This window comes from Brienomyrus brachyistius, chromosome 9 (assembly GCF_023856365.1).
Source record: "Brienomyrus brachyistius isolate T26 chromosome 9, BBRACH_0.4, whole genome shotgun sequence".
Lineage (NCBI taxonomy): Eukaryota > Metazoa > Chordata > Actinopteri > Osteoglossiformes > Mormyridae > Brienomyrus > Brienomyrus brachyistius.
The window spans coordinates 22187925-22210853 of record NC_064541.1 but is presented as its reverse complement, the minus strand read 5'-3'; the positions used below and the strand labels follow the sequence as shown (position 1 = coordinate 22210853).

At 49.4% G+C, this 22929-nt stretch overlaps 1 protein-coding gene, 19 non-coding genes and 2 pseudogenes across 20 annotated transcripts; 1 reads left to right on the top strand and 21 right to left on the bottom strand.

The window, feature by feature from the left end:
- Positions 1–375: 375 nt before the first annotated feature.
- On the bottom strand, positions 376–539 carry LOC125749746 (U1 spliceosomal RNA). The gene has a single exon (XR_007400040.1). It is a non-coding gene; the product is annotated as a U1 spliceosomal RNA (small nuclear RNA).
- A 522-nt stretch (positions 540–1061) lies between these two features.
- Positions 1062–1225, bottom strand: LOC125749844 (U1 spliceosomal RNA). The gene has a single exon (XR_007400134.1). It is a non-coding gene; the product is annotated as a U1 spliceosomal RNA (small nuclear RNA).
- Positions 1226–1747: 522 nt separating this feature from the next.
- On the bottom strand, positions 1748–1911 carry LOC125749744 (U1 spliceosomal RNA). The gene has a single exon (XR_007400038.1). It is a non-coding gene; the product is annotated as a U1 spliceosomal RNA (small nuclear RNA).
- Positions 1912–2433: 522 nt separating this feature from the next.
- On the bottom strand, positions 2434–2597 carry LOC125749743 (U1 spliceosomal RNA). Its single transcript, XR_007400037.1, has one exon. It is a non-coding gene; the product is annotated as a U1 spliceosomal RNA (small nuclear RNA).
- Positions 2598–3119: 522 nt separating this feature from the next.
- On the bottom strand, positions 3120–3283 carry LOC125749742 (U1 spliceosomal RNA). Its single transcript, XR_007400036.1, has one exon. It is a non-coding gene; the product is annotated as a U1 spliceosomal RNA (small nuclear RNA).
- Positions 3284–3805: 522 nt separating this feature from the next.
- LOC125749741 (U1 spliceosomal RNA) lies at positions 3806–3969 on the bottom strand. Its single transcript, XR_007400035.1, has one exon. It is a non-coding gene; the product is annotated as a U1 spliceosomal RNA (small nuclear RNA).
- A 522-nt stretch (positions 3970–4491) lies between these two features.
- Positions 4492–4669, bottom strand: LOC125749950 (U1 spliceosomal RNA; annotated as a pseudogene).
- A 149-nt stretch (positions 4670–4818) lies between these two features.
- LOC125748876 (uncharacterized) lies at positions 4819–11954 on the top strand. The gene is made up of 12 exons (XM_049025539.1): positions 4819–4916; positions 5842–6154; positions 6316–6688; positions 6812–6887; positions 6989–7293; positions 7441–7710; positions 7911–8101; positions 8189–8525; positions 8669–9293; positions 9402–9590; positions 9681–10138; positions 10494–11954. Exons 2-12 carry the CDS (start codon positions 5853–5855, stop codon positions 11760–11762), a joined length of 4395 nt encoding a protein of 1464 aa, XP_048881496.1. The 5' UTR covers positions 4819–4916; positions 5842–5852; the 3' UTR covers positions 11763–11954.
- A 1593-nt stretch (positions 11955–13547) lies between these two features.
- On the bottom strand, positions 13548–13677 carry LOC125749947 (U1 spliceosomal RNA; annotated as a pseudogene).
- A 522-nt stretch (positions 13678–14199) lies between these two features.
- On the bottom strand, positions 14200–14363 carry LOC125749739 (U1 spliceosomal RNA). Its single transcript, XR_007400034.1, has one exon. It is a non-coding gene; the product is annotated as a U1 spliceosomal RNA (small nuclear RNA).
- Positions 14364–14885: 522 nt separating this feature from the next.
- Positions 14886–15049, bottom strand: LOC125749738 (U1 spliceosomal RNA). Its single transcript, XR_007400033.1, has one exon. It is a non-coding gene; the product is annotated as a U1 spliceosomal RNA (small nuclear RNA).
- Positions 15050–15571: 522 nt separating this feature from the next.
- On the bottom strand, positions 15572–15735 carry LOC125749859 (U1 spliceosomal RNA). Its single transcript, XR_007400148.1, has one exon. It is a non-coding gene; the product is annotated as a U1 spliceosomal RNA (small nuclear RNA).
- Positions 15736–16257: 522 nt separating this feature from the next.
- On the bottom strand, positions 16258–16421 carry LOC125749737 (U1 spliceosomal RNA). Its single transcript, XR_007400032.1, has one exon. It is a non-coding gene; the product is annotated as a U1 spliceosomal RNA (small nuclear RNA).
- A 522-nt stretch (positions 16422–16943) lies between these two features.
- Positions 16944–17107, bottom strand: LOC125749843 (U1 spliceosomal RNA). The gene has a single exon (XR_007400133.1). It is a non-coding gene; the product is annotated as a U1 spliceosomal RNA (small nuclear RNA).
- Positions 17108–17629: 522 nt separating this feature from the next.
- Positions 17630–17793, bottom strand: LOC125749736 (U1 spliceosomal RNA). Its single transcript, XR_007400031.1, has one exon. It is a non-coding gene; the product is annotated as a U1 spliceosomal RNA (small nuclear RNA).
- A 523-nt stretch (positions 17794–18316) lies between these two features.
- LOC125749901 (U1 spliceosomal RNA) lies at positions 18317–18478 on the bottom strand. Its single transcript, XR_007400189.1, has one exon. It is a non-coding gene; the product is annotated as a U1 spliceosomal RNA (small nuclear RNA).
- A 522-nt stretch (positions 18479–19000) lies between these two features.
- On the bottom strand, positions 19001–19164 carry LOC125749735 (U1 spliceosomal RNA). The gene has a single exon (XR_007400030.1). It is a non-coding gene; the product is annotated as a U1 spliceosomal RNA (small nuclear RNA).
- A 522-nt stretch (positions 19165–19686) lies between these two features.
- Positions 19687–19850, bottom strand: LOC125749903 (U1 spliceosomal RNA). The gene has a single exon (XR_007400191.1). It is a non-coding gene; the product is annotated as a U1 spliceosomal RNA (small nuclear RNA).
- Positions 19851–20372: 522 nt separating this feature from the next.
- LOC125749734 (U1 spliceosomal RNA) lies at positions 20373–20536 on the bottom strand. The gene has a single exon (XR_007400029.1). It is a non-coding gene; the product is annotated as a U1 spliceosomal RNA (small nuclear RNA).
- Positions 20537–21058: 522 nt separating this feature from the next.
- LOC125749732 (U1 spliceosomal RNA) lies at positions 21059–21222 on the bottom strand. The gene has a single exon (XR_007400027.1). It is a non-coding gene; the product is annotated as a U1 spliceosomal RNA (small nuclear RNA).
- Positions 21223–21744: 522 nt separating this feature from the next.
- Positions 21745–21908, bottom strand: LOC125749935 (U1 spliceosomal RNA). The gene has a single exon (XR_007400222.1). It is a non-coding gene; the product is annotated as a U1 spliceosomal RNA (small nuclear RNA).
- A 522-nt stretch (positions 21909–22430) lies between these two features.
- Positions 22431–22594, bottom strand: LOC125749731 (U1 spliceosomal RNA). Its single transcript, XR_007400026.1, has one exon. It is a non-coding gene; the product is annotated as a U1 spliceosomal RNA (small nuclear RNA).
- Positions 22595–22929: the final 335 nt, after the last annotated feature.

Sequence of the window (22929 nt, the reverse complement as noted above, 5' to 3'; positions counted from 1 at the left end):
GCTCAGCCTTGGCCTAGGAGCAGTCTGCTCGCAATACAGCAAATGATTTTTCAAAGAAAGAAGAATGAGACCGTTTACCCTTTGATATGAATCTGTGAGCCTCAGCACGCTTACATTTTCATGTTGTCGCCTGCTCATCCAACAATCGCATTCCATTCAGTAACAAAGGCACCTGGAGATGCATGCAGCTTCATCAGACATGGCGCTCAGCCTACCGCAGGCTTGCTCGAATGAAGTTCACCTAAGGAACCACTCGCAAACACTTGGCGCAGGCAACAGACTGCGCGCATTTCTTTTCACGCTAGTTTGCGTCAGATGCGACTCTCTTCCGTCGCATTTGCAACGGAACTCCTCTTTCGTTAAACACCTGAAATACAGGGGAGAGCGCGAACGCAGTCCCCCACTACCAGAAATTATGCAGTCGAGATTCCCACATTTGGGGAATTCGCAGGGGTCAGCACAGCCGCAGTGCAATGGCTATGCCTCGCCCTGGGTGAACCACCTTCGTGATCATGGTATCTCCCCTGCCAGGTAAGTATGAGTTGGATGAGGGTCATGTGACCCTGTTGTGCTACTCGCCTGCCTACTCTGAGTCGCAGTGGGAAAGTTAAGGTGGGGCCGGATTAACTCCCATAATCCTCTGCGCTGTCGCATATGGCTCTGGGCCAGGTAAGACTGCTCTCGTAGCTCAGCCTTGGCCTAGGAGCAGTCTGCTCGCAATACAGCAAATGATTTTTCAAAGAAAGAAGAATGAGACCGTTTACCCTTTGATATGAATCTGTGAGCCTCAGCACGCTTACATTTTCATGTTGTCGCCTGCTCATCCAACAATCGCATTCCATTCAGTAACAAAGGCACCTGGAGATGCATGCAGTCTCATCAGACATGGCGCTCAGCCTACCGCAGGCTTGCTCGAATGAAGTTCACCTAAGGAACCACTCGCAAACACTTGGCGCAGGCAACAGACTGCGCGCATTTCTTTTCACGCTAGTTTGCGTCAGATGCGACTCTCTTCCGTCGCATTTGCAACGGAGCTCCTCTTTCGTTAAACACCTGAAATACAGGGGAGAGCGCGAACGCAGTCCCCCACTACCAGAAATTATGCAGTCGAGATTCCCACATTTGGGGAATTCGCAGGGGTCAGCACAGCCGCAGTGCAATGGCTATGCCTCGCCCTGGGTGAACCACCTTCGTGATCATGATATCTCCCCTGCCAGGTAAGTATGAGTTGGATGAGGGTCATGTGACCCTGTTGTGCTACTCGCCTGCCTACTCTGAGTCGCAGTGGGAAAGTTAAGGTGGGGCCGGATTAACTCCCATAATCCTCTGCGCTGTCGCATATGGCTCTGGGCCAGGTAAGACTGCTCTCGTAGCTCAGCCTTGGCCTAGGAGCAGTCTGCTCGCAATACAGCAAATGATTTTTCAAAGAAAGAAGAATGAGACCGTTTACCCTTTGATATGAATCTGTGAGCCTCAGCACGCTTACATTTTCATGTTGTCGCCTGCTCATCCAACAATCGCATTCCATTCAGTAACAAAGGCACCTGGAGATGCATGCAGCCTCATCAGACATGGCGCTCAGCCTACCGCAGGCTTGCTCGAATGAAGTTCACCTAAGGAACCACTCGCAAACACTTGGCGCAGGCAACAGACTGCGCGCATTTCTTTTCACGCTAGTTTGCGTCAGATGCGACTCTCTTCCGTCGCATTTGCAACGGAACTCCTCTTTCGTTAAACACCTGAAATACAGGGGAGAGCGCGAACGCAGTCCCCCACTACCAGAAATTATGCAGTCGAGATTCCCACATTTGGGGAATTCGCAGGGGTCAGCACAGCCGCAGTGCAATGGCTATGCCTCGCCCTGGGTGAACCACCTTCGTGATCATGGTATCTCCCCTGCCAGGTAAGTATGAGTTGGATGAGGGTCATGTGACCCTGTTGTGCTACTCGCCTGCCTACTCTGAGTCGCAGTGGGAAAGTTAAGGTGGGGCCGGATTAACTCCCATAATCCTCTGCGCTGTCGCATATGGCTCTGGGCCAGGTAAGACTGCTCTCGTAGCTCAGCCTTGGCCTAGGAGCAGTCTGCTCGCAATACAGCAAATGATTTTTCAAAGAAAGAAGAATGAGACCGTTTACCCTTTGATATGAATCTGTGAGCCTCAGCACGCTTACATTTTCATGTTGTCGCCTGCTCATCCAACAATCGCATTCCATTCAGTAACAAAGGCACCTGGAGATGCATGCAGCCTCATCAGACATGGCGCTCAGCCTACCGCAGGCTTGCTCGAATGAAGTTCACCTAAGGAACCACTCGCAAACACTTGGCGCAGGCAACAGACTGCGCGCATTTCTTTTCACGCTAGTTTGCGTCAGATGCGACTCTCTTCCGTCGCATTTGCAACGGAACTCCTCTTTCGTTAAACACCTGAAATACAGGGGAGAGCGCGAACGCAGTCCCCCACTACCAGAAATTATGCAGTCGAGATTCCCACATTTGGGGAATTCGCAGGGGTCAGCACAGCCGCAGTGCAATGGCTATGCCTCGCCCTGGGTGAACCACCTTCGTGATCATGGTATCTCCCCTGCCAGGTAAGTATGAGTTGGACGAGGGTCATGTGACCCTGTTGTGCTACTCGCCTGCCTACTCTGAGTCGCAGTGGGAAAGTTAAGGTGGGGCCGGATTAACTCCCATAATCCTCTGCGCTGTCGCATATGGCTCTGGGCCAGGTAAGACTGCTCTCGTAGCTCAGCCTTGGCCTAGGAGCAGTCTGCTCGCAATACAGCAAATGATTTTTCAAAGAAAGAAGAATGAGACCGTTTACCCTTTGATATGAATCTGTGAGCCTCAGCACGCTTACATTTTCATGTTGTCGCCTGCTCATCCAACAATCGCATTCCATTCAGTAACAAAGGCACCTGGAGATGCATGCAGCTTCATCAGACATGGCGCTCAGCCTACCGCAGGCTTGCTCGAATGAAGTTCACCTAAGGAACCACTCGCAAACACTTGGCGCAGGCAACAGACTGCGCGCATTTCTTTTCACGCTAGTTTGCGTCAGATGCGACTCTCTTCCGTCGCATTTGCAACGGAACTCCTCTTTCGTTAAACACCTGAAATACAGGGGAGAGCGCGAACGCAGTCCCCCACTACCAGAAATTATGCAGTCGAGATTCCCACATTTGGGGAATTCGCAGGGGTCAGCACAGCCGCAGTGCAATGGCTATGCCTCGCCCTGGGTGAACCACCTTCGTGATCATGGTATCTCCCCTGCCAGGTAAGTATGAGTTGGATGAGGGTCATGTGACCCTGTTGTGCTACTCGCCTGCCTACTCTGAGTCGCAGTGGGAAAGTTAAGGTGGGGCCGGATTAACTCCCATAATCCTCTGCGCTGTCGCATATGGCTCTGGGCCAGGTAAGACTGCTCTCGTAGCTCAGCCTTGGCCTAGGAGCAGTCTGCTTGCAATACAGCAAATGATTTTTCAAAGAAAGAAGAATGAGACCGTTTACCCTTTGATATGAATCTGTGAGCCTCAGCACGCTTACATTTTCATGTTGTCGCCTGCTCATCCAACAATCGCATTCCATTCAGTAACAAAGGCACCTGGAGATGCATGCAGCTTCATCAGACATGGCGCTCAGCCTACCGCAGGCTTGCTCGAATGAAGTTCACCTAAGGAACCACTCGCAAACACTTGGCGCAGGCAACAGACTGCGCGCATTTCTTTTCACGCTAGTTTGCGTCAGATGCGACTCTCTTCCGTCGCATTTGCAACGGAACTCCTCTTTCGTTAAATACCTGAAACACAGGGGAGAGCGCGAACGCAGTCCCCCACTACCAGAAATTATGCAGTCGAGATTCCCACATTTGGGGAATTCGCAGGGGTCAGCACAGCCGCAGTGCAATGGCTATGCCTCGCCCTGGGTGAACCACCTTCGTGATCATGGTATCTCCCCTGCCAGGTAAGTATGAGTTGGATGAGGGTCATGTGACCCTGTTGTGCTACTCGCCTGCCTACTCTGAGTCGCAGTGGGAAAGTTAAGGTGGGGCCGGATTAACTCCCATAATCCTCTGCGCTGTCGCATATGGCTCTGGGCCAGGTAAGACTGCTCTCGTAGCTCAGCCTTGGCCTAGGAGCAGTCTGCTCGCAATACAGCAAATGATTTTTCAAAGAAAGAAGAATGAGACCGTTTACCCTTTGATATGAATCTGTGAGCCTCAGCACGCTTACATTTTCATGTTGTCGCCTGCTCATCCAACAATCGCATTCCATTCAGTAACAAAGGCACCTGGAGATGCATGCAGCTTCATCAGACATGGCGCTCAGCCTACCGCAGGCTTGCTCGAATGAAGTTCACCTAAGGAACCACTCGCAAACACTTGGCGCAGGCAACAGACTGCGCGCATTTCTTTTCACGCTAGTTTGCGTCAGATGCGACTCTCTTCCGTCGCATTTGCAACGGAACTCCTCTTTCGTTAAACACCTGAAATACAGGGGAGAGCGCGAACGCAGTCCCCCACTACCAGAAATTATGCAGTCGAGATTCCCACATTTGGGGAATTCGCAGGAGTCGAGTCTACGGTAGAGGAAAGTCTACGGTGACTGTAGACTGACTGTAGACAGTTTGGCCATCCGATTGGCTTAGCCGACTGTAGACTGCCAATCGTCTGGCAGAATTTGACTGTAGACTACCTATCAGCGATGCGGCATTCTCTAGCTCCCGCCCACCAATCTGATTGGACGTGACATTCCCCTCGGAATTTGATCGCCGCTAATAAATGATCGTGATATCCTACAATAATTTCATTTACTGAGCAACTACTTCTGCTTGAGCGGCGGCGTTTTCAACTTGCTGAAGAAAGCAAAGAGTTTCTGCACGACGATCTTCTTCCTGTGAATTTCAAGATTTACCTACGGTAAGTGTAAACTGATTACAGTTAACTTTTCCGTCAATAATTATGATGGTCGGTCACTCAAATGCCATGTAAACGCAAGAATCCGCAGGAAAAAAAAAAAACCAGTAGAGCAGAGAATAATAGTTTATATAGTTTATACAATAACACCAGAACCCCTTTAACCTCTAAAGATTAAATAAGCGGGATGCGCAGAATAAACTGTACACACAGCACTGCATTTGACGGAATAAATGGCAGAGCAGCGTCGGATTTTATAATCTTATTAAATGCCATGTAAACGCATTTTTCGGTGCCGAAAAAAGCATCAGAAATAATTACTTTGGTAATACATGTGTAAGACAAGTGCTCGCAATATACAGTAACTCCTTGGTTATTTGCGAGATGACGGCAAAGTATATTTTGCAGGAATATTTCTGGAGATAGTCTTTGTTAGTGTATTTGTAAGCTTGTTAATGTAAAGGCAAAAAAATGGCTTTGTATTAAGCGGGAATATTTCTGGAGCTAGTATTTGTTAGTGTATTTGTAAGCTTGTTAATGTAAAGGCAAAAAAATGGCTTTGTATTAAGCGGGAATATTTCTGGAGCTAGTATTTGTTAGTGTAAGTAGTATATCCTTAATATCACGTACGTGTTCGTTTCTGAGGATGGAATGTCACACTTTTAAACTGCTGTCAATGTGCCATGGTACCATGTACCATGAGAGTATTCATGGTTGATCGTGATGTAAATGATCGGTATGATTGGAATGCTTGCTGCATTGTTACCGGGTCTGGCGGATCTGAACACCACAAATGTCATTTACATACAATGTATGCGAAATGTAGAGTACAGTACTGTTGGTGTTGGCGGTGTAAACTTTTTATAAAACAAAAAAGCAAAATTTTAGAGATTGCGACGTCATCAGTACATTTCAAACTACATTCCAGGTAAACTAAAGATGGCAGCACCAGCAATCCGGGTTGTGAACCCCAGCGCTGTGGCAGGTCGCCAACAGGCCGTACTTGTGGCAACCAAAGAAGCCCGTATGTACAAGGAGAAGAAGATGACCTTCCCCAGACCCCCCAGTGAGCTGCTGCACCAGGCCACTGCCCTCCACCATGCCGAAAAACTCCTCTGTGCTGGAGGGATTTCCGCACCATCCCGCCAGCAGTGCCTGGGGAAGCTGGTCATGCCGTTTGGCCAGTATGAACATGCACCGTTCTGCTGGCTTGTGGCAAATGACGTGGGCTACATGAAGTAGTAAGTATATTATATATATGAAACCGCATTCATCTTTATTTTCATTTACGCTTAAGTGTCATTTTATTTAGCTGCTGAGAGCAGTTCTCCTCCATGTCATGTTGCTTTTTTGCAGAGTTTTTTTGCCAGTAATTATAACGCCATGTTGCTTGTGATTGCAGTGTCATTGACAAGCACAGAGAGGAGGCGGCAAACCCTCGCAGGACAGCCGCAATCCAGAACCACTGGATTAAAGACTGTCTGGCGGAGTATGCAGAGAGCTTCCCGCAAGTGTCAATTCTCCTGGAGGCAAACATCGACCAGTGTATATATGGTCAGAAAGGCTTTGAAGACCATAGCTTTCGGGAGATGTGGGAGCTCTACCGGCAGCACTCCAGGCTGAAGGACAGGCCAGAGAGTTTCAGCAGTGAGCAGAGTGAGCTTATCCGGAAGGCCTACAGTTCGGCGAGCAGGTGGCTACATACACCTGTCACACATATAACGAGTGTGACAATGAAGAGATTTAGAAAATACATCAACGACAGGAAGGACCAAGTAAGTTGCAGCACGTGCTTGTAAATGTAAATTGTTGCAATTACTGCTCATTTGCATTGTTGATTACTTGAAACGCACAGTCAACAACAGCTTATTGATTTGTTTAAATTTTTTTTTTACCAGGAATTGAGCTCCACTAGCCAAGACCCCACGTGGCTGGATGACTCTGCTTTTTCAGCGGTGATGGATTTGGAAGGAGGTAATTGTTTGGCGGACACGGTTAATGTCTACCTCAGACATCTTTCAAAATATGAAATTATTCGGCTGGGTGCACTGAAAATCTTTCTTTGTGATTTTCAGAACTGGGCAGGTCCAAGACGCAGAAGCACGAGGCATCCTCCTGCCAGGCGTCTTCCACCGTCCAGGCGCTCTCCACCCCACAGGCATCCTCCCCTGCCAAGATGCCCTCCTCCATCCAGGCCTCTTCCAGTGTCCCGTCTTCATCCACCTCACGCTCTTCCACCAAAGCGTCCAAGGCAACCTGCTCCACCCAGACATTGTCCTCCGCCAAGGCCTCTTCCACTTTCTCTACCCAGCAGTCTTCACCCACCAAGGAGCCTCTGCCCAGCACCTCTTCTGTGGAGTCATCTCAAAGCGAATCCCCTGTAAGCGATATTCATATACATGCAAACAGATGGTAAAGAGAATGTGCATCACTCTGCAGTGATATGCTGTGTGGGCATGTATAACTATACAAGTACAACTCTTTGCATAAATGTGTATTAAAGTAATATTCTGTTGCTATGTCCCAGGTTAAGCTGGAGGGCTGGGTGCGTCTGTGGGAAAACCCCAACGGCATCCCATCAGCCGACATTTCCTGGCTCAAAGAGGACACCGAAAGAGGGATGTTCACGCCCGTCCAAACCTACAGAGACCACACTGGACACCTGAAGAGGCGACGGGTGATGAGACCAGACCGCATGTGGTTTCACCCACCAGAGTGTCCTGGCTACGTCAGGGGTTCTCTGCCAAACCCGGACCCCTTCTTCCGCAGCCGCGTCTTTGTGTGGCGTCCTGTTGGGGTGTGGAGATGCTCCCTGAAGTGTCCCCGAGGTGAAGCGTGTGTGGGAGCAGGACAGAATGTTCACCTCTACAAGTCTGGCTTTCACCACCGGGTATTAATTCACTTAATTCAGTAATAAAGTGGAATGTTTATTACTGTTTATTTAAACATACAAATAGGAGCACAGTGCATCATATGCCCCTGTTTTATGCACTTCAGGTACGTCACATCTGCGATGTATCCAGCTGGTACACAATGCTGACGGAGGTCCTGTGTTGTGGACCGTGTACGAAGGCGGCCAGGAGGGGAGAAGGTGGCACCATGGGTCGGTGGCTCGCATGGGATCCTGCTATTTTATCCCAACTCAGCGAGGCTCATCAAGCTCTGTTCCCTGCCATTCTTACCGCCAAGTGAGTGTACAGCACATTCTGTGTGTGTGAGTGTGTGTTTGTCTGTTTAAAAACCTTTAAAAATACTGACGGTGCCTCTGCTTACAGGCGCGGTGTGGACAGGAATGTCGTGCGTCTCCTGAGGGACCGGACAGAAGGAAACACCATGGTCAAGGTGTGGCGGCAGATAGAGGAGAATCACGTGGAAGAGTACCTTCGATGCAAGGACCTCTACACCACGCTCCTTATGGCTTTAGTGGCACCCGGAGGGATCGTCTCTGCATTGAAGCAGACGTTCAAGGCACCACCTCCTCAGAGAGAGATCCCCTCTGCGCGTCTCTTGCGCCACGCCTTCCTGCTGGCCGAGGCCGACAATGTGCGGGACTACCGGAGCCAGATCCTCTCCACTTTTGGCACTGTGCTGAAAATGGATTCCACCAAGAAAGTATGTAAACTTCCTAAATGATAAAATTGAAAAAAAAAAAAACATTGCAGAACGTTTTCTAATTTTTATTCAATGATTTTCACATAAAACAATCACCTATACTTAAAGTCTAACAGCGATTATCCCTTTATTCAAACTTGTAGGTGGTGAAGAAGCTGTCCGGCGAAGGTCATGGCTCAGCCGAATGGTTCACCAGCATAGGAAACGAGCATTCTCAAATAGTTTCCTTTGTTCTCACTTGTGAGGAGTCCGCAAAGGAGCTGCAGCCGATGTGCCACGGTGTCATGGAAAGGTTTCGGCTGGCGGATCAACCCGTCCCCAAAATTCTCTATGTGGACCGTGGGTGTTGCCGTGAAAAGGGACCGACAGCGTTGGAAACCATGTTCCAGCCTTGGGTGGACAATGGGATGGTTGTGCGTCTGGACATTTTCCATTGGATCCACCGGTTTGACGCAGCCATCCGATCAGAGTCGCACTGCAAGTACGCCATTTTCAAGTCTGCCGTAGCTGGGGCAGTGCTGGCGTACAACCGCACGGACTTGGAGCTGCTCATCAAGGCGGTCAGAGCCAAGGACCCGGCAGCGCTGAAGTCCGTGTCGGACGAGGATGTGGTGCGGCTCTACATTCCCAGGGAGCAGCTGAAGCATCACGTGCGGAGGGTCACACTCGGGGCTCAGGAAACGTTCCAGCTCATCCAGCTGGCCATCGAGGAGCTTAAAGGTCCCGCCGGTCTGGATGAGAATGGAGTGAGCCTCTTCAAAACACCAGGTATGAAAAAAAAGAAGCTATTACATCACAAATACCAGTAGCGTGAAAAGTGAAACATAAAACATGGGATGTATCTATTTCACACATTTACATTGTATACATTTACAGAGGCCATTGATGAGATCTGGGCGGAGCAGCAGCGGCATCTGGAGTGCATCCAGGATCCACCAGACATGAGCATGTATAGGGTTGCACGTAACACATCCATCAACAATGTGGATGTGCCCTATTATAAATGTCTGCGTGGAAGCAACAGCCTGGAAGGATTCCACAAAGCTCTGCCGCAGATGATTCCAGGTATGAACGTGTAGTCTGATCACTTCTAACAAATGAACCATGGTCCTGTTGTTATTCCAACACCTTTATACATTTTATTGTGATGTGCAGGTCCTCACTGCGCAGCGCGGCCCTATCAGGTTTACCTGCTAAGCGGCATTGCGCGGTGGAACTCTGACAGGAGCTCAGATGCCGTGTTTGGTGGCAGAGGACGGCGCCACAGGACCTACTCTGCGCCGCTGATTGACCGCCTCAACACCCGCTGTCAGCAGCTGTTTGGTGAGACCGTGGAAGAGAACTTCCGGACCCCTGCTGATGTCCCTTCCGACGAGCTGCTTGGGTTAGAGTACCTGTTCAGCCAGAGCACAGGTCTATCGGGCACATTTTCCCTTAGCGGCATTGTCGATGATGGACCTGGTCCGGAGGAGGAGGTGGTTCAGCCCGGGCGGCCTGATCCAGACGAGGCGTACGAGAGCGATGTGGACCCACAGGACGATGTTCCGGATGCTGTCCTCGCCCGCATCACACTCACCAGCGATGAAACTTCCACTGTCTATCCTCCGGCCTTTGTGAGTAACTGCGTATCTCCTAGATTGAAATACAGCACAATTGTTACCGCAGAAAGTTTATATATTTAACTTACGGTTCAAGTCCACAGAGTAATACATTATTCTATATGTATGGATCCATATATATATATATATATATATATATATATATATTTATTTATTTATTTACTTTGTTCCATTTATGTCTCAAGAATAATGTCTTACTTACTTTGTGGTGACATATTTATGCAATTTCCAGCCAGAGGAAACCTGAAAAGTTAGTTCAAATCGAAATGCGGTATGGGTATGAGAAATTTTGGGGTTGACGGCACCACATGTATTTACCACATTCGTATGTCTTTTGTTTTTTTTAAAGGAGGACGCCTGCAGCCCAAATCCTCTTCCTGGCTTTCAAAAGCTGGAAAGGTTCTGCTCTGTGTTGGTGGAGATTGGCTTGCTAGACGACAAGCTGTCACTCAGCACAGAGCAGCGGAACAGGGTCCTTGAAGCCTGGAATGTCATGGAAGAGCATGACAAGCATCCACAGCGATTTAACCAGCTGTACAGATCACACTGGGGCAACACCCTCTACTGCCGCACGAAAAGAGATGACCCCTTCGAGGCTGCAGTAGTACAGCGGGTGAAGATGGCCAAGCGGTACGCTCCAGCCCAACACGACATCAGCGCGCAGCACAACAGACTGATGTACACGCTGGTGAAACTGTTGTGGTTGCACTCACCTCAAGGGTCTCGCACCAGCCCTGAGAAGACCTTCATCGTAAAGGCGTACCAGCGAATCCAGCACCGGATTTTGGTGGAGGATCCAGTCCTCTGCAAGGCTGGCATTCCTCTGCCAAAGATTAACACAAAGACCGTGCGGGACTTCATTCGGCGCCAAGAGAGGCTCCTCAACATGCGGGCAACAAAACAGCCGTTGACCGTCACAAAGACCACCTCCATCTCATCCGTTGACCTACCTCCGGCACCACACCAGCCAGCGGTCCTCCCTGCACCAGACTACCCCCGGATGGAATATGTGCCCACACCCAGCACGGCAGGCACAAAGGTGTTAAAGGGAAGGACAGATGTGGTGATGCCACTCTCCCGGCCTCAACCACCACTGTCGGCACCGCTGAGGAAAACCCCGCCCACTTCTACCATCACCAGGCCCTTGACCTCCCTCTCTGCATCTGCAGCAGCCCCTGCGATTGCTGGTCCCTCCACACAGCCCATGATGCTCGCCAGTGCATCAGCCCCTCTGATTGCTGGCCCCTCCACACAGCCCACAATGCTTGCGAGTCAGTCAGCTCCTGCGATTGTTGGTCTGCCCATCTCATCCTATCCATCTTTGCCCATGATGCCCGCTTCTGAAAGCACATTCTACAGCACTGACAGTCCTTCAGCCTGGGCGAGAGCTACGCTGTATAAGCGTAAACTGAAGGAAGCTCCCTCAGGTATTGGAGAGAAATTATCACGGGTGCAAAATCTCCCCGTTTGTACACTCTGCCGCCAACCGACCCAGGGACACAAGAAATACAAAAAAAAGAGTTTCTGTCCAGTAAAAATGATGTCTCCATCTAAAGGTCTAAGCAGCAGAGTGTATGATAGCTACGAACACTTTATGTCTGTTGTGGATGACTTTTAGGAATGAGGTGTAGCTCCTCTTCTCTCCTTGGGGATCGGCAAATGTAAATAGTTGAATGTAAAATAGTTGTTTAAACCATGCTCCGTGTTTTTTATTAATTCCCTTAACTGTAGTGTTGTGGTGTTATTACTTGGTACAATGCTGCTATAAATCATCAGTGTAACATGTAAGAGCATTAACAACATTATAACATTGCTGCAATTATTGATCTCTGCACTTTGTGAATTCTCATCCATGGTACAATGCTGCTATAAATCATCAGTTGTAACATGTGAGAGCATTGCTGCAATTATTGATCTCTGCACTTTGTGAATTCTCATCCATGGTACAATGCTGCTATAAATCATCAGTTGTAACATGTGAGAGCATTGCTGCAATTATTGATCTCTGCACTTTGTGAATTCTCATCCATGGTACAATGCTGCTATAAATCATCAGTTGTAACATGTGAGAGCATTGCTGCAATTATTGATCTCTGCACTTTGTGAATTCTCATCCATGGTACAATGCTGCTATAAATCATCAGTTGTAACATGTGAGAGCATTGCTGCAATTATTGATCTCTGCACTTTGTGAATTCTCATCCATGGTACAATGCTGCTATAAATCATCAGTTGTAACATGTGAGAGCATTGCTGCAATTATTGATCTCTGCACTTTGTGAATTCTCATCCATGGTACAATGCTGCTATAAATCATCAGTTGTAACATGTGAGAGCATTGCTGCAATTATTGATCTCTGCACTTTGTGAATTCTCATCCATGGTACAATGCTGCTATAAATCATCAGTTGTAACATGTGAGAGCATTGCTGCAATTATTGATCTCTGCACTTTGTGAATTCTCATCCATGGTACAATGCTGCTATAAATCATCAGTTGTAACATGTGAGAGCATTGCTGCAATTATTGATCTCTGCACTTTGTGAATTCTCATCCATGGTACAATGCTGCTGTCATCAATGTGTTGGTCAATAAAGAGTAATTTTTTTTTTACTTCAGTGCTGAACTTTATTACTGTGATTTTGCGCCCACACAATGTCAATAAATAACAATAAAGCATGCTTTATTTGACAACATCGTTTAAGAACGACACCAGAGTTACTGTGTATTAGAAAGCACTTTACCAAATCATACAAAAGTTTCTTGCAAGAGAACACTCAACCAGATGCTGCTCAACCTTGGCCATGTGTATTCCTGGTAGTCCTTTGGTTTGCCCCCGTCGCTGCCTCATAATTCTCTGTTGAAAACACAAAGAAAACAGTCACAAGTAACAGGAGTGACACATGTCAATTAAAGTTTGTTAATAGTTCAGCTTTATCAACAGATAATGCATGACATAAAGTTTATTTACATATATACACATATATACATATACATATATAAAAATAAATTATATACTTTAATTACCTTTACTTAAGTAATTACTACCAAAAAACAGTAGCAGAGATTTCAGATCCAGAGAGTGCCAAGTGTATGATAAAACATACTATTAATGCAGAAATGCTAGAAAGAATGAATAACCAGAAACCAAGGCGATAATTATTCTAGACATCCTCAAACCGACACGCCCATCATCATTTATGAATTGGAATGAATAACCAGAAACCAAGGCGATAATTATTCCAGACATCCTCAAACCGACACGCCCATCATCATTTACGAATTGGAATGAATAACCAGAAACCAAGGCGATAATTATTCCAGACATCCTAAAACTAAACACGCCCATTTTCTCTAAGCATACACGCCCATTATCATCCGTAGACCCCCCACCAATCATATCGCTTATGAAATGCGATACCGTACGGCGCACCCCCATTCGCAGGGGTCAGCACAGCCGCAGTGCAATGGCTATGCCTCGCCCTGGGTGAACCACCTTCGTGATCATGGTATCTCCCCTGCCAGGTAAGTATGAGTTGGATGAGGGTCATGTGACCCTGTTGTGCTACTCGCCTGCCTACTCTGAGTCGCAGTGGGAAAGTTAAGGTGGGGCCGGATTAACTCCCATAATCCTCTGCGCTGTCGCATATGGCTCTGGGCCAGGTAAGACTGCTCTCGTAGCTCAGCCTTGGCCTAGGAGCAGTCTGCTCGCAATACAGCAAATGATTTTTCAAAGAAAGAAGAATGAGACCGTTTACCCTTTGATATGAATCTGTGAGCCTCAGCACGCTTACATTTTCATGTTGTCGCCTGCTCATCCAACAATCGCATTCCATTCAGTAACAAAGGCACCTGGAGATGCATGCAGCTTCATCAGACATGGCGCTCAGCCTACCGCAGGCTTGCTCGAATGAAGTTCACCTAAGGAACCACTCGCAAACACTTGGCGCAGGCAACAGACTGCGCGCATTTCTTTTCACGCTAGTTTGCGTCAGACGCGACTCTCTTCCGTCGCATTTGCAACGGAACTCCTCTTTCGTTAAACACCTGAAATACAGGGGAGAGCGCGAACGCAGTCCCCCACTACCAGAAATTATGCAGTCGAGATTCCCACATTTGGGGAATTCGCAGGGGTCAGCACAGCCGCAGTGCAATGGCTATGCCTCGCCCTGGGTGAACCACCTTCGTGATCATGGTATCTCCCCTGCCAGGTAAGTATGAGTTGGATGAGGGTCATGTGACCCTGTTGTGCTACTCGCCTGCCTACTCTGAGTCGCAGTGGGAAAGTTAAGGTGGGGCCGGATTAACTCCCATAATCCTCTGCGCTGTCGCATATGGCTCTGGGCCAGGTAAGACTGCTCTCGTAGCTCAGCCTTGGCCTAGGAGCAGTCTGCTCGCAATACAGCAAATGATTTTTCAAAGAAAGAAGAATGAGACCGTTTACCCTTTGATATGAATCTGTGAGCCTCAGCACGCTTACATTTTCATGTTGTCGCCTGCTCATCCAACAATCGCATTCCATTCAGTAACAAAGGCACCTGGAGATGCATGCAGCTTCATCAGACATGGCGCTCAGCCTACCGCAGGCTTGCTCGAATGAAGTTCACCTAAGGAACCACTCGCAAACACTTGGCGCAGGCAACAGACTGCGCGCATTTCTTTTCACGCTAGTTTGCGTCAGACGCGACTCTCTTCCGTCGCATTTGCAACGGAACTCCTCTTTCGTTAAACACCTGAAATACAGGGGAGAGCGCGAACGCAGTCCCCCACTACCAGAAATTATGCAGTCGAGATTCCCACATTTGGGGAATTCGCAGGGGTCAGCACAGCCGCAGTGCAATGGCTATGCCTCGCCCTGGGTGAACCACCTTCGTGATCATGGTATCTCCCCTGCCAGGTAAGTATGAGTTGGATGAGGGTCATGTGACCCTGTTGTGCTACTCGCCTGCCTACTCTGAGTCGCAGTGGGAAAGTTAAGGTGGGGCCGGATTAACTCCCATAATCCTCTGCGTTGTCGCATATGGCTCTGGGCCAGGTAAGACTGCTCTCGTAGCTCAGCCTTGGCCTAGGAGCAGTCTGCTCGCAATACAGCAAATGATTTTTCAAAGAAAGAAGAATGAGAAAGTTTACCCTTTGATATGAATCTGTGAGCCTCAGCACGCTTACATTTTCATGTTGTCGCCTGCTCATCCAACAATCGCATTCCATTCAGTAACAAAGGCACCTGGAGATGCATGCAGCTTCATCAGACATGGCGCTCAGACTACCGCAGGCTTGCTCGAATGAAGTTCACCTAAGGAACCACTCGCAAACACTTGGCGCAGGCAACAGACTGCGCGCATTTCTTTTCACGCTAGTTTGCGTCAGACGCGACTCTCTTCCGTCGCATTTGCAACGGAACTCCTCTTTCGTTAAACACCTGAAATACAGGGGAGAGCGCGAACGCAGTCCCCCACTACCAGAAATTATGCAGTCGAGATTCCCACATTTGGGGAATTCGCAGGGGTCAGCACAGCCGCAATGCAATGGCTATGCCTCGCCCTGGGTGAACCACCTTCGTGATCATGGTATCTCCCCTGCCAGGTAAGTATGAGTTGGATGAGGGTCATGTGACCCTGTTGTGCTACTCGCCTGCCTACTCTGAGTCGCAGTGGGAAAGTTAAGGTGGGGCCGGATTAACTCCCATAATCCTCTGCGCTGTCGCATATGGCTCTGGGCCAGGTAAGACTGCTCTCGTAGCTCAGCCTTGGCCTAGGAGCAGTCTGCTCGCAATACAGCAAATGATTTTTCAAAGAAAGAAGAATGAGACCGTTTACCCTTTGATATGAATCTGTGAGCCTCAGCACGCTTACATTTTCATGTTGTCGCCTGCTCATCCAACAATCGCATTCCATTCAGTAACAAAGGCACCTGGAGATGCATGCAGCTTCATCAGACATGGCGCTCAGCCTACCGCAGGCTTGCTCGAATGAAGTTCACCTAAGGAACCACTCGCAAACACTTGGCGCAGGCAACAGACTGCGCGCATTTCTTTTCACGCTAGTTTGCGTCAGATGCGACTCTCTTCCGTCGCATTTGCAACGGAACTCCTCTTTCGTTAAACACCTGAAATACAGGGGAGAGCGCGAACGCAGTCCCCCACTACCAGAAATTATGCAGTCGAGATTCCCACATTTGGGGAATTCGCAGGGGTCAGCACAGCCGCAGTGCAATGGCTATGCCTCGCCCTGGGTGAACCACCTTCGTGATCATGGTATCTCCCCTGCCAGGTAAGTATGAGTTGGATGAGGGTCATGTGACCCTGTTGTGCTACTCGCCTGCCTACTCTGAGTCGCAGTGGGAAAGTTAAGGTGGGGCCGGATTAACTCCCATAATCCTCTGCGCTGTCGCATATGGCTCTGGGCCAGGTAAGACTGCTCTCGTAGCTCAGCCTTGGCCTAGGAGCAGTCTGCTCGCAATACAGCAAATGATTTTTCAAAGAAAGAAGAATGAGACCGTTTACCCTTTGATATGAATCTGTGAGCCTCAGCACGCTTACATTTTCATGTTGTCGCCTGCTCATCCAACAATCGCATTCCATTCAGTAACAAAGGCACCTGGAGATGCATGCAGCCTCATCAGACATGGCGCTCAGCCTACCGCAGGCTTGCTCGAATGAAGTTCACCTAAGGAACCACTCGCAAACACTTGGCGCAGGCAACAGACTGCGCGCATTTCTTTTCACGCTAGTTTGCGTCAGATGCGACTCTCTTCCGTCGCATTTGCAACGGAACTCCTCTTTCGTTAAACACCTGAAATACAGGGGAGAGCGCGAACGCAGTCCCCCACTACCAGAAATTATGCAGTCGAGATTCCCACATTTGGGGAATTCGCAGGGGTCAGCACAGCCGCAGTGCAATGGCTATGCCTCGCCCTGGGTGAACCACCTTCGTGATCATGATATCTCCCCTGCCAGGTAAGTATGAGTTGGATGAGGGTCATGTGACCCTGTTGTGCTACTCGCCTGCCTACTCTGAGTCGCAGTGGGAAAGTTAAGGTGGGGCCGGATTAACTCCCATAATCCTCTGCGCTGTCGCATATGGCTCTGGGCCAGGTAAGACTGCTCTCGTAGCTCAGCCTTGGCCTAGGAGCAGTCTGCTCGCAATACAGCAAATGATTTTTCAAAGAAAGAAGAATGAGACCGTTTACCCTTTGATATGAATCTGTGAGCCTCAGCACGCTTACATTTTCATGTTGTCGCCTGCTCATCCAACAATCGCATTCCATTCAGTAACAAAGGCACCTGGAGATGCATGCAGCCTCATCAGACATGGCGCTCAGCCTACCGCAGGCTTGCTCGAATGAAGTTCACCTAAGGAACCACTCGCAAACACTTGGCGCAGGCAACAGACTGCGCGCATTTCTTTTCACGCTAGTTTGCGTCAGATGCGACTCTCTTCCGTCGCATTTGCAACGGAACTCCTCTTTCGTTAAACACCTGAAATACAGGGGAGAGCGCGAACGCAGTCCCCCACTACCAGAAATTATGCAGTCGAGATTCCCACATTTGGGGAATTCGCAGGGGTCAGCACAGCCGCAGTGCAATGGCTATGCCTCGCCCTGGGTGAACCACCTTCGTGATCATGGTATCTCCCCTGCCAGGTAAGTATGAGTTGGATGAGGGTCATGTGACCCTGTTGTGCTACTCGCCTGCCTACTCTGAGTCGCAGTGGGAAAGTTAAGGTGGGGCCGGATTAACTCCCATAATCCTCTGCGCTGTCGCATATGGCTCTGGGCCAGGTAAGACTGCTCTCGTAGCTCAGCCTTGGCCTAGGAGCAGTCTGCTCGCAATACAGCAAATGATTTTTCAAAGAAAGAAGAATGAGACCGTTTACCCTTTGATATGAATCTGTGAGCCTCAGCACGCTTACATTTTCATGTTGTCGCCTGCTCATCCAACAATCGCATTCCATTCAGTAACAAAGGCACCTGGAGATGCATGCAGCTTCATCAGACATGGCGCTCAGCCTACCGCAGGCTTGCTCGAATGAAGTTCACCTAAGGAACCACTCGCAAACACTTGGCGCAGGCAACAGACTGCGCGCATTTCTTTTCACGCTAGTTTGCGTCAGATGCGACTCTCTTCCGTCGCATTTGCAACGGAACTCCTCTTTCGTTAAACACCTGAAATACAGGGGAGAGCGCGAACGCAGTCCCCACTACCAGAAATTATGCAGTCGAGATTCCCACATTTGGGGAATTCGCAGGGGTCAGCACAGCCGCAGTGCAATGGCTATGCCTCGCCCTGGGTGAACCACCTTCGTGATCATGGTATCTCCCCTGCCAGGTAAGTATGAGTTGGATGAGGGTCATGTGACCCTGTTGTGCTACTCGCCTGCCTACTCTGAGTCGCAGTGGGAAAGTTAAGGTGGGGCCGGATTAACTCCCATAATCCTCTGCGCTGTCGCATATGGCTCTGGGCCAGGTAAGACTGCTCTCGTAGCTCAGCCTTGGCCTAGGAGCAGTCTGCTTGCAATACAGCAAATGATTTTTCAAAGAAAGAAGAATGAGACCGTTTACCCTTTGATATGAATCTGTGAGCCTCAGCACGCTTACATTTTCATGTTGTCGCCTGCTCATCCAACAATCGCATTCCATTCAGTAACAAAGGCACCTGGAGATGCATGCAGCTTCATCAGACATGGCGCTCAGCCTACCGCAGGCTTGCTCGAATGAAGTTCACCTAAGGAACCACTCGCAAACACTTGGCGCAGGCAACAGACTGCGCGCATTTCTTTTCACGCTAGTTTGCGTCAGATGCGACTCTCTTCCGTCACATTTGCAACGGAACTCCTCTTTCGTTAAACACCTGAAATACAGGGGAGAGCGCGAACGCAGTCCCCCACTACCAGAAATTATGCAGTCGAGATTCCCACATTTGGGGAATTCGCAGGGGTCAGCACAGCCGCAGTGCAATGGCTATGCCTCGCCCTGGGTGAACCACCTTCGTGATCATGGTATCTCCCCTGCCAGGTAAGTATGAGTTGGATGAGGGTCATGTGACCCTGTTGTGCTACTCGCCTGCCTACTCTGAGTCGCAGTGGGAAAGTTAAGGTGGGGCCGGATTAACTCCCATAATCCTCTGCGCTGTCGCATATGGCTCTGGGCCAGGTAAGACTGCTCTCGTAGCTCAGCCTTGGCCTAGGAGCAGTCTGCTTGCAATACAGCAAATGATTTTTCAAAGAAAGAAGAATGAGACCGTTTACCCTTTGATATGAATCTGTGAGCCTCAGCACGCTTACATTTTCATGTTGTCGCCTGCTCATCCAACAATCGCATTCCATTCAGTAACAAAGGCACCTGGAGATGCATGCAGCTTCATCAGACATGGCGCTCAGCCTACCGCAGGCTTGCTCGAATGAAGTTCACCTAAGGAACCACTCGCAAACACTTGGCGCAGGCAACAGACTGCGCGCATTTCTTTTCACGCTAGTTTGCGTCAGATGCGACTCTCTTCCGTCGCATTTGCAACGGAACTCCTCTTTCGTTAAATACCTGAAACACAGGGGAGAGCGCGAACGCAGTCCCCCACTACCAGAAATTATGCAGTCGAGATTCCCACATTTGGGGAATTCGCAGGGGTCAGCACAGCCGCAGTGCAATGGCTATGCCTCGTCCTGGGTGAACCACCTTCGTGATCATGGTATCTCCCCTGCCAGGTAAGTATGAGTTGGATGAGGGTCATGTGACCCTGTTGTGCTACTCGCCTGCCTACTCTGAGTCGCAGTGGGAAAGTTAAGGTGGGGCCGGATTAACTCCCATAATCCTCTGCGTTGTCGCATATGGCTCTGGGCCAGGTAAGACTGCTCTCGTAGCTCAGCCTTGGCCTAGGAGCAGTCTGCTCGCAATACAGCAAATGATTTTTCAAAGAAAGAAGAATGAGACCGTTTACCCTTTGATATGAATCTGTGAGCCTCAGCACGCTTACATTTTCATGTTGTCGCCTGCTCATCCAACAATCGCATTCCATTCAGTAACAAAGGCACCTGGAGATGCATGCAGCTTCATCAGACATGGCGCTCAGCCTACCGCAGGCTTGCTCGAATGAAGTTCACCTAAGGAACCACTCGCAAACACTTGGCGCAGGCAACAGACTGCGCGCATTTCTTTTCACGCTAGTTTGCGTCAGACGCGACTCTCTTCCGTCGCATTTGCAACGGAACTCCTCTTTCGTTAAACACCTGAAATACAGGGGAGAGCGCGAACGCAGTCCCCCACTACCAGAAATTATGCAGTCGAGATTCCCACATTTGGGGAATTCGCAGGGGTCAGCACAGCCGCAGTGCAATGGCTATGCCTCGCCCTGGGTGAACCACCTTCGTGATCATGGTATCTCCCCTGCCAGGTAAGTATGAGTTGGATGAGGGTCATGTGACCCTGTTGTGCTACTCGCCTGCCTACTCTGAGTCGCAGTGGGAAAGTTAAGGTGGGGCCGGATTAACTCCCATAATCCTCTGCGCTGTCGCATATGGCTCTGGGCCAGGTAAGACTGCTCTCGTAGCTCAGCCTTGGCCTAGGAGCAGTCTGCTCGCAATACAGCAAATGATTTTTCAAAGAAAGAAGAATGAGACCGTTTACCCTTTGATATGAATCTGTGAGCCTCAGCACGCTTACATTTTCATGTTGTCGCCTGCTCATCCAACAATCGCATTCCATTCAGTAACAAAGGCACCTGGAGATGCATGCAGCTTCATCAGACATGGCGCTCAGCCTACCGCAGGCTTGCTCGAATGAAGTTCACCTAAGGAACCACTCGCAAACACTTGGCGCAGGCAACAGACTGCGCGCATTTCTTTTCACGCTAGTTTGCGTCAGATGCGACTCTCTTCCGTCGCATTTGCAACGGAACTCCTCTTTCGTTAAACACCTGAAATACAGGGGAGAGCGCGAACGCAGTCCCCCACTACCAGAAATTATGCAGTCGAGATTCCCACATTTGGGGAATTCGCAGGGGTCAGCACAGCCGCAGTGCAATGGCTATGCCTCGCCCTGGGTGAACCACCTTCGTGATCATGGTATCTCCCCTGCCAGGTAAGTATGAGTTGGATGAGGGTCATGTGACCCTGTTGTGCTACTCGCCTGCCTACTCTGAGTCGCAGTGGGAAAGTTAAGGTGGGGCCGGATTAACTCCCATAATCCTCTGCGCTGTCGCATATGGCTCTGGGCCAGGTAAGACTGCTCTCGTAGCTCAGCCTTGGCCTAGGAGCAGTCTGCTCGCAATACAGCAAATGATTTTTCAAAGAAAGAAGAATGAGACCGTTTACCCTTTGATATGAATCTGTGAGCCTCAGCACGCTTACATTTTCATGTTGTCGCCTGCTCATCCAACAATCGCATTCCATTCAGTAACAAAGGCACCTGGAGATGCATGCAGCTTCATCAGACATGGCGCTCAGCCTACCGCAGGCTTGCTCGAATGAAGTTCACCTAAGGAACCACTCGCAAACACTTGGCGCAGGCAACAGACTGCGCGCATTTCTTTTCACGCTAGTTTGCGTCAGACGCGACTCTCTTCCGTCGCATTTGCAACGGAACTCCTCTTTCGTTAAACACCTGAAATACAGGGGAGAGCGCGAACGCAGTCCCCCACTACCAGAAATTATGCAGTCGAGATTCCCACATTTGGGGAATTCGCAGGGGTCAGCACAGCCGCAGTGTAATAGCTATGCCTCGCCCTGGGTGAACCACCTTCGTGATCATGGTATCTCCCCTGCCAGGTAAGTATGAGTTGGATGAGGGTCATGTGACCCTGTTGTGCTACTCGCCTGCCTACTCTGAGTCGCAGTGGGAAAGTTAAGGTGGGGCCGGATTAACTCCCATAATCCTCTGCGCTGTCGCATATGGCTCTGGGCCAGGTAAGACTGCTCTCGTAGCTCAGCCTTGGCCTAGGAGCAGTCTGCTCGCAATACAGCAAATGATTTTTCAAAGAAAGAAGAATGAGACCGTTTACCCTTTGATATGAATCTGTGAGCCTCAGCACGCTTACATTTTCATGTTGTCGCCTGCTCATCCAACAATCGCATTCCATTCAGTAACAAAGGCACCTGGAGATGCATGCAGCTTCATCAGACATGGCGCTCAGCCTACCGCAGGCTTGCTCGAATGAAGTTCACCTAAGGAACCACTCGCAAACACTTGGCGCAGGCAACAGACTGCGCGCATTTCTTTTCACGCTAGTTTGCGTCAGACGCGACTCTCTTCCGTCGCATTTGCAACGGAACTCCTCTTTCGTTAAACACCTGAAATACAGGGGAGAGCGCGAACGCAGTCCCCCACTACCAGAAATTATGCAGTCGAGATTCCCACATTTGGGGAATTCGCAGGGGTCAGCACAGCCGCAGTGCAATGGCTATGCCTCGCCCTGGGTGAACCACCTTCGTGATCATGGTATCTCCCCTGCCAGGTAAGTATGAGTTGGATGAGGGTCATGTGACCCTGTTGTGCTACTCGCCTGCCTACTCTGAGTCGCAGTGGGAAAGTTAAGGTGGGGCCGGATTAACTCCCATAATCCTCTGCGCTGTCGCATATGGCTCTGGGCCAGGTAAGACTGCTCTCGTAGCTCAGCCTTGGCCTAGGAGCAGTCTGCTCGCAATACAGCAAATGATTTTTCAAAGAAAGAAGAATGAGACCGTTTACCCTTTGATATGAATCTGTGAGCCTCAGCACGCTTACATTTTCATGTTGTCGCCTGCTCATCCAACAATCGCATTCCATTCAGTAACAAAGGCACCTGGAGATGCATGCAG

Excerpts from the sequence above, each read along its gene's own strand:
- LOC125748876 (XM_049025539.1), top strand. The coding sequence starts at position 5,853 with ATGGCAGCACCAGCAATCCGGGTTGTGAACCCCAGCGCTGTGGCAGGT. Across the intron at positions 8,102-8,188 it reads CCTGCCATTCTTACCGCCAA|GCGCGGTGTGGACAGGAATG; the intron begins GTGAGTGTACAG and ends CTCTGCTTACAG. Across the intron at positions 8,526-8,668 it reads AAATGGATTCCACCAAGAAA|GTGGTGAAGAAGCTGTCCGG; the intron begins GTATGTAAACTT and ends TCAAACTTGTAG.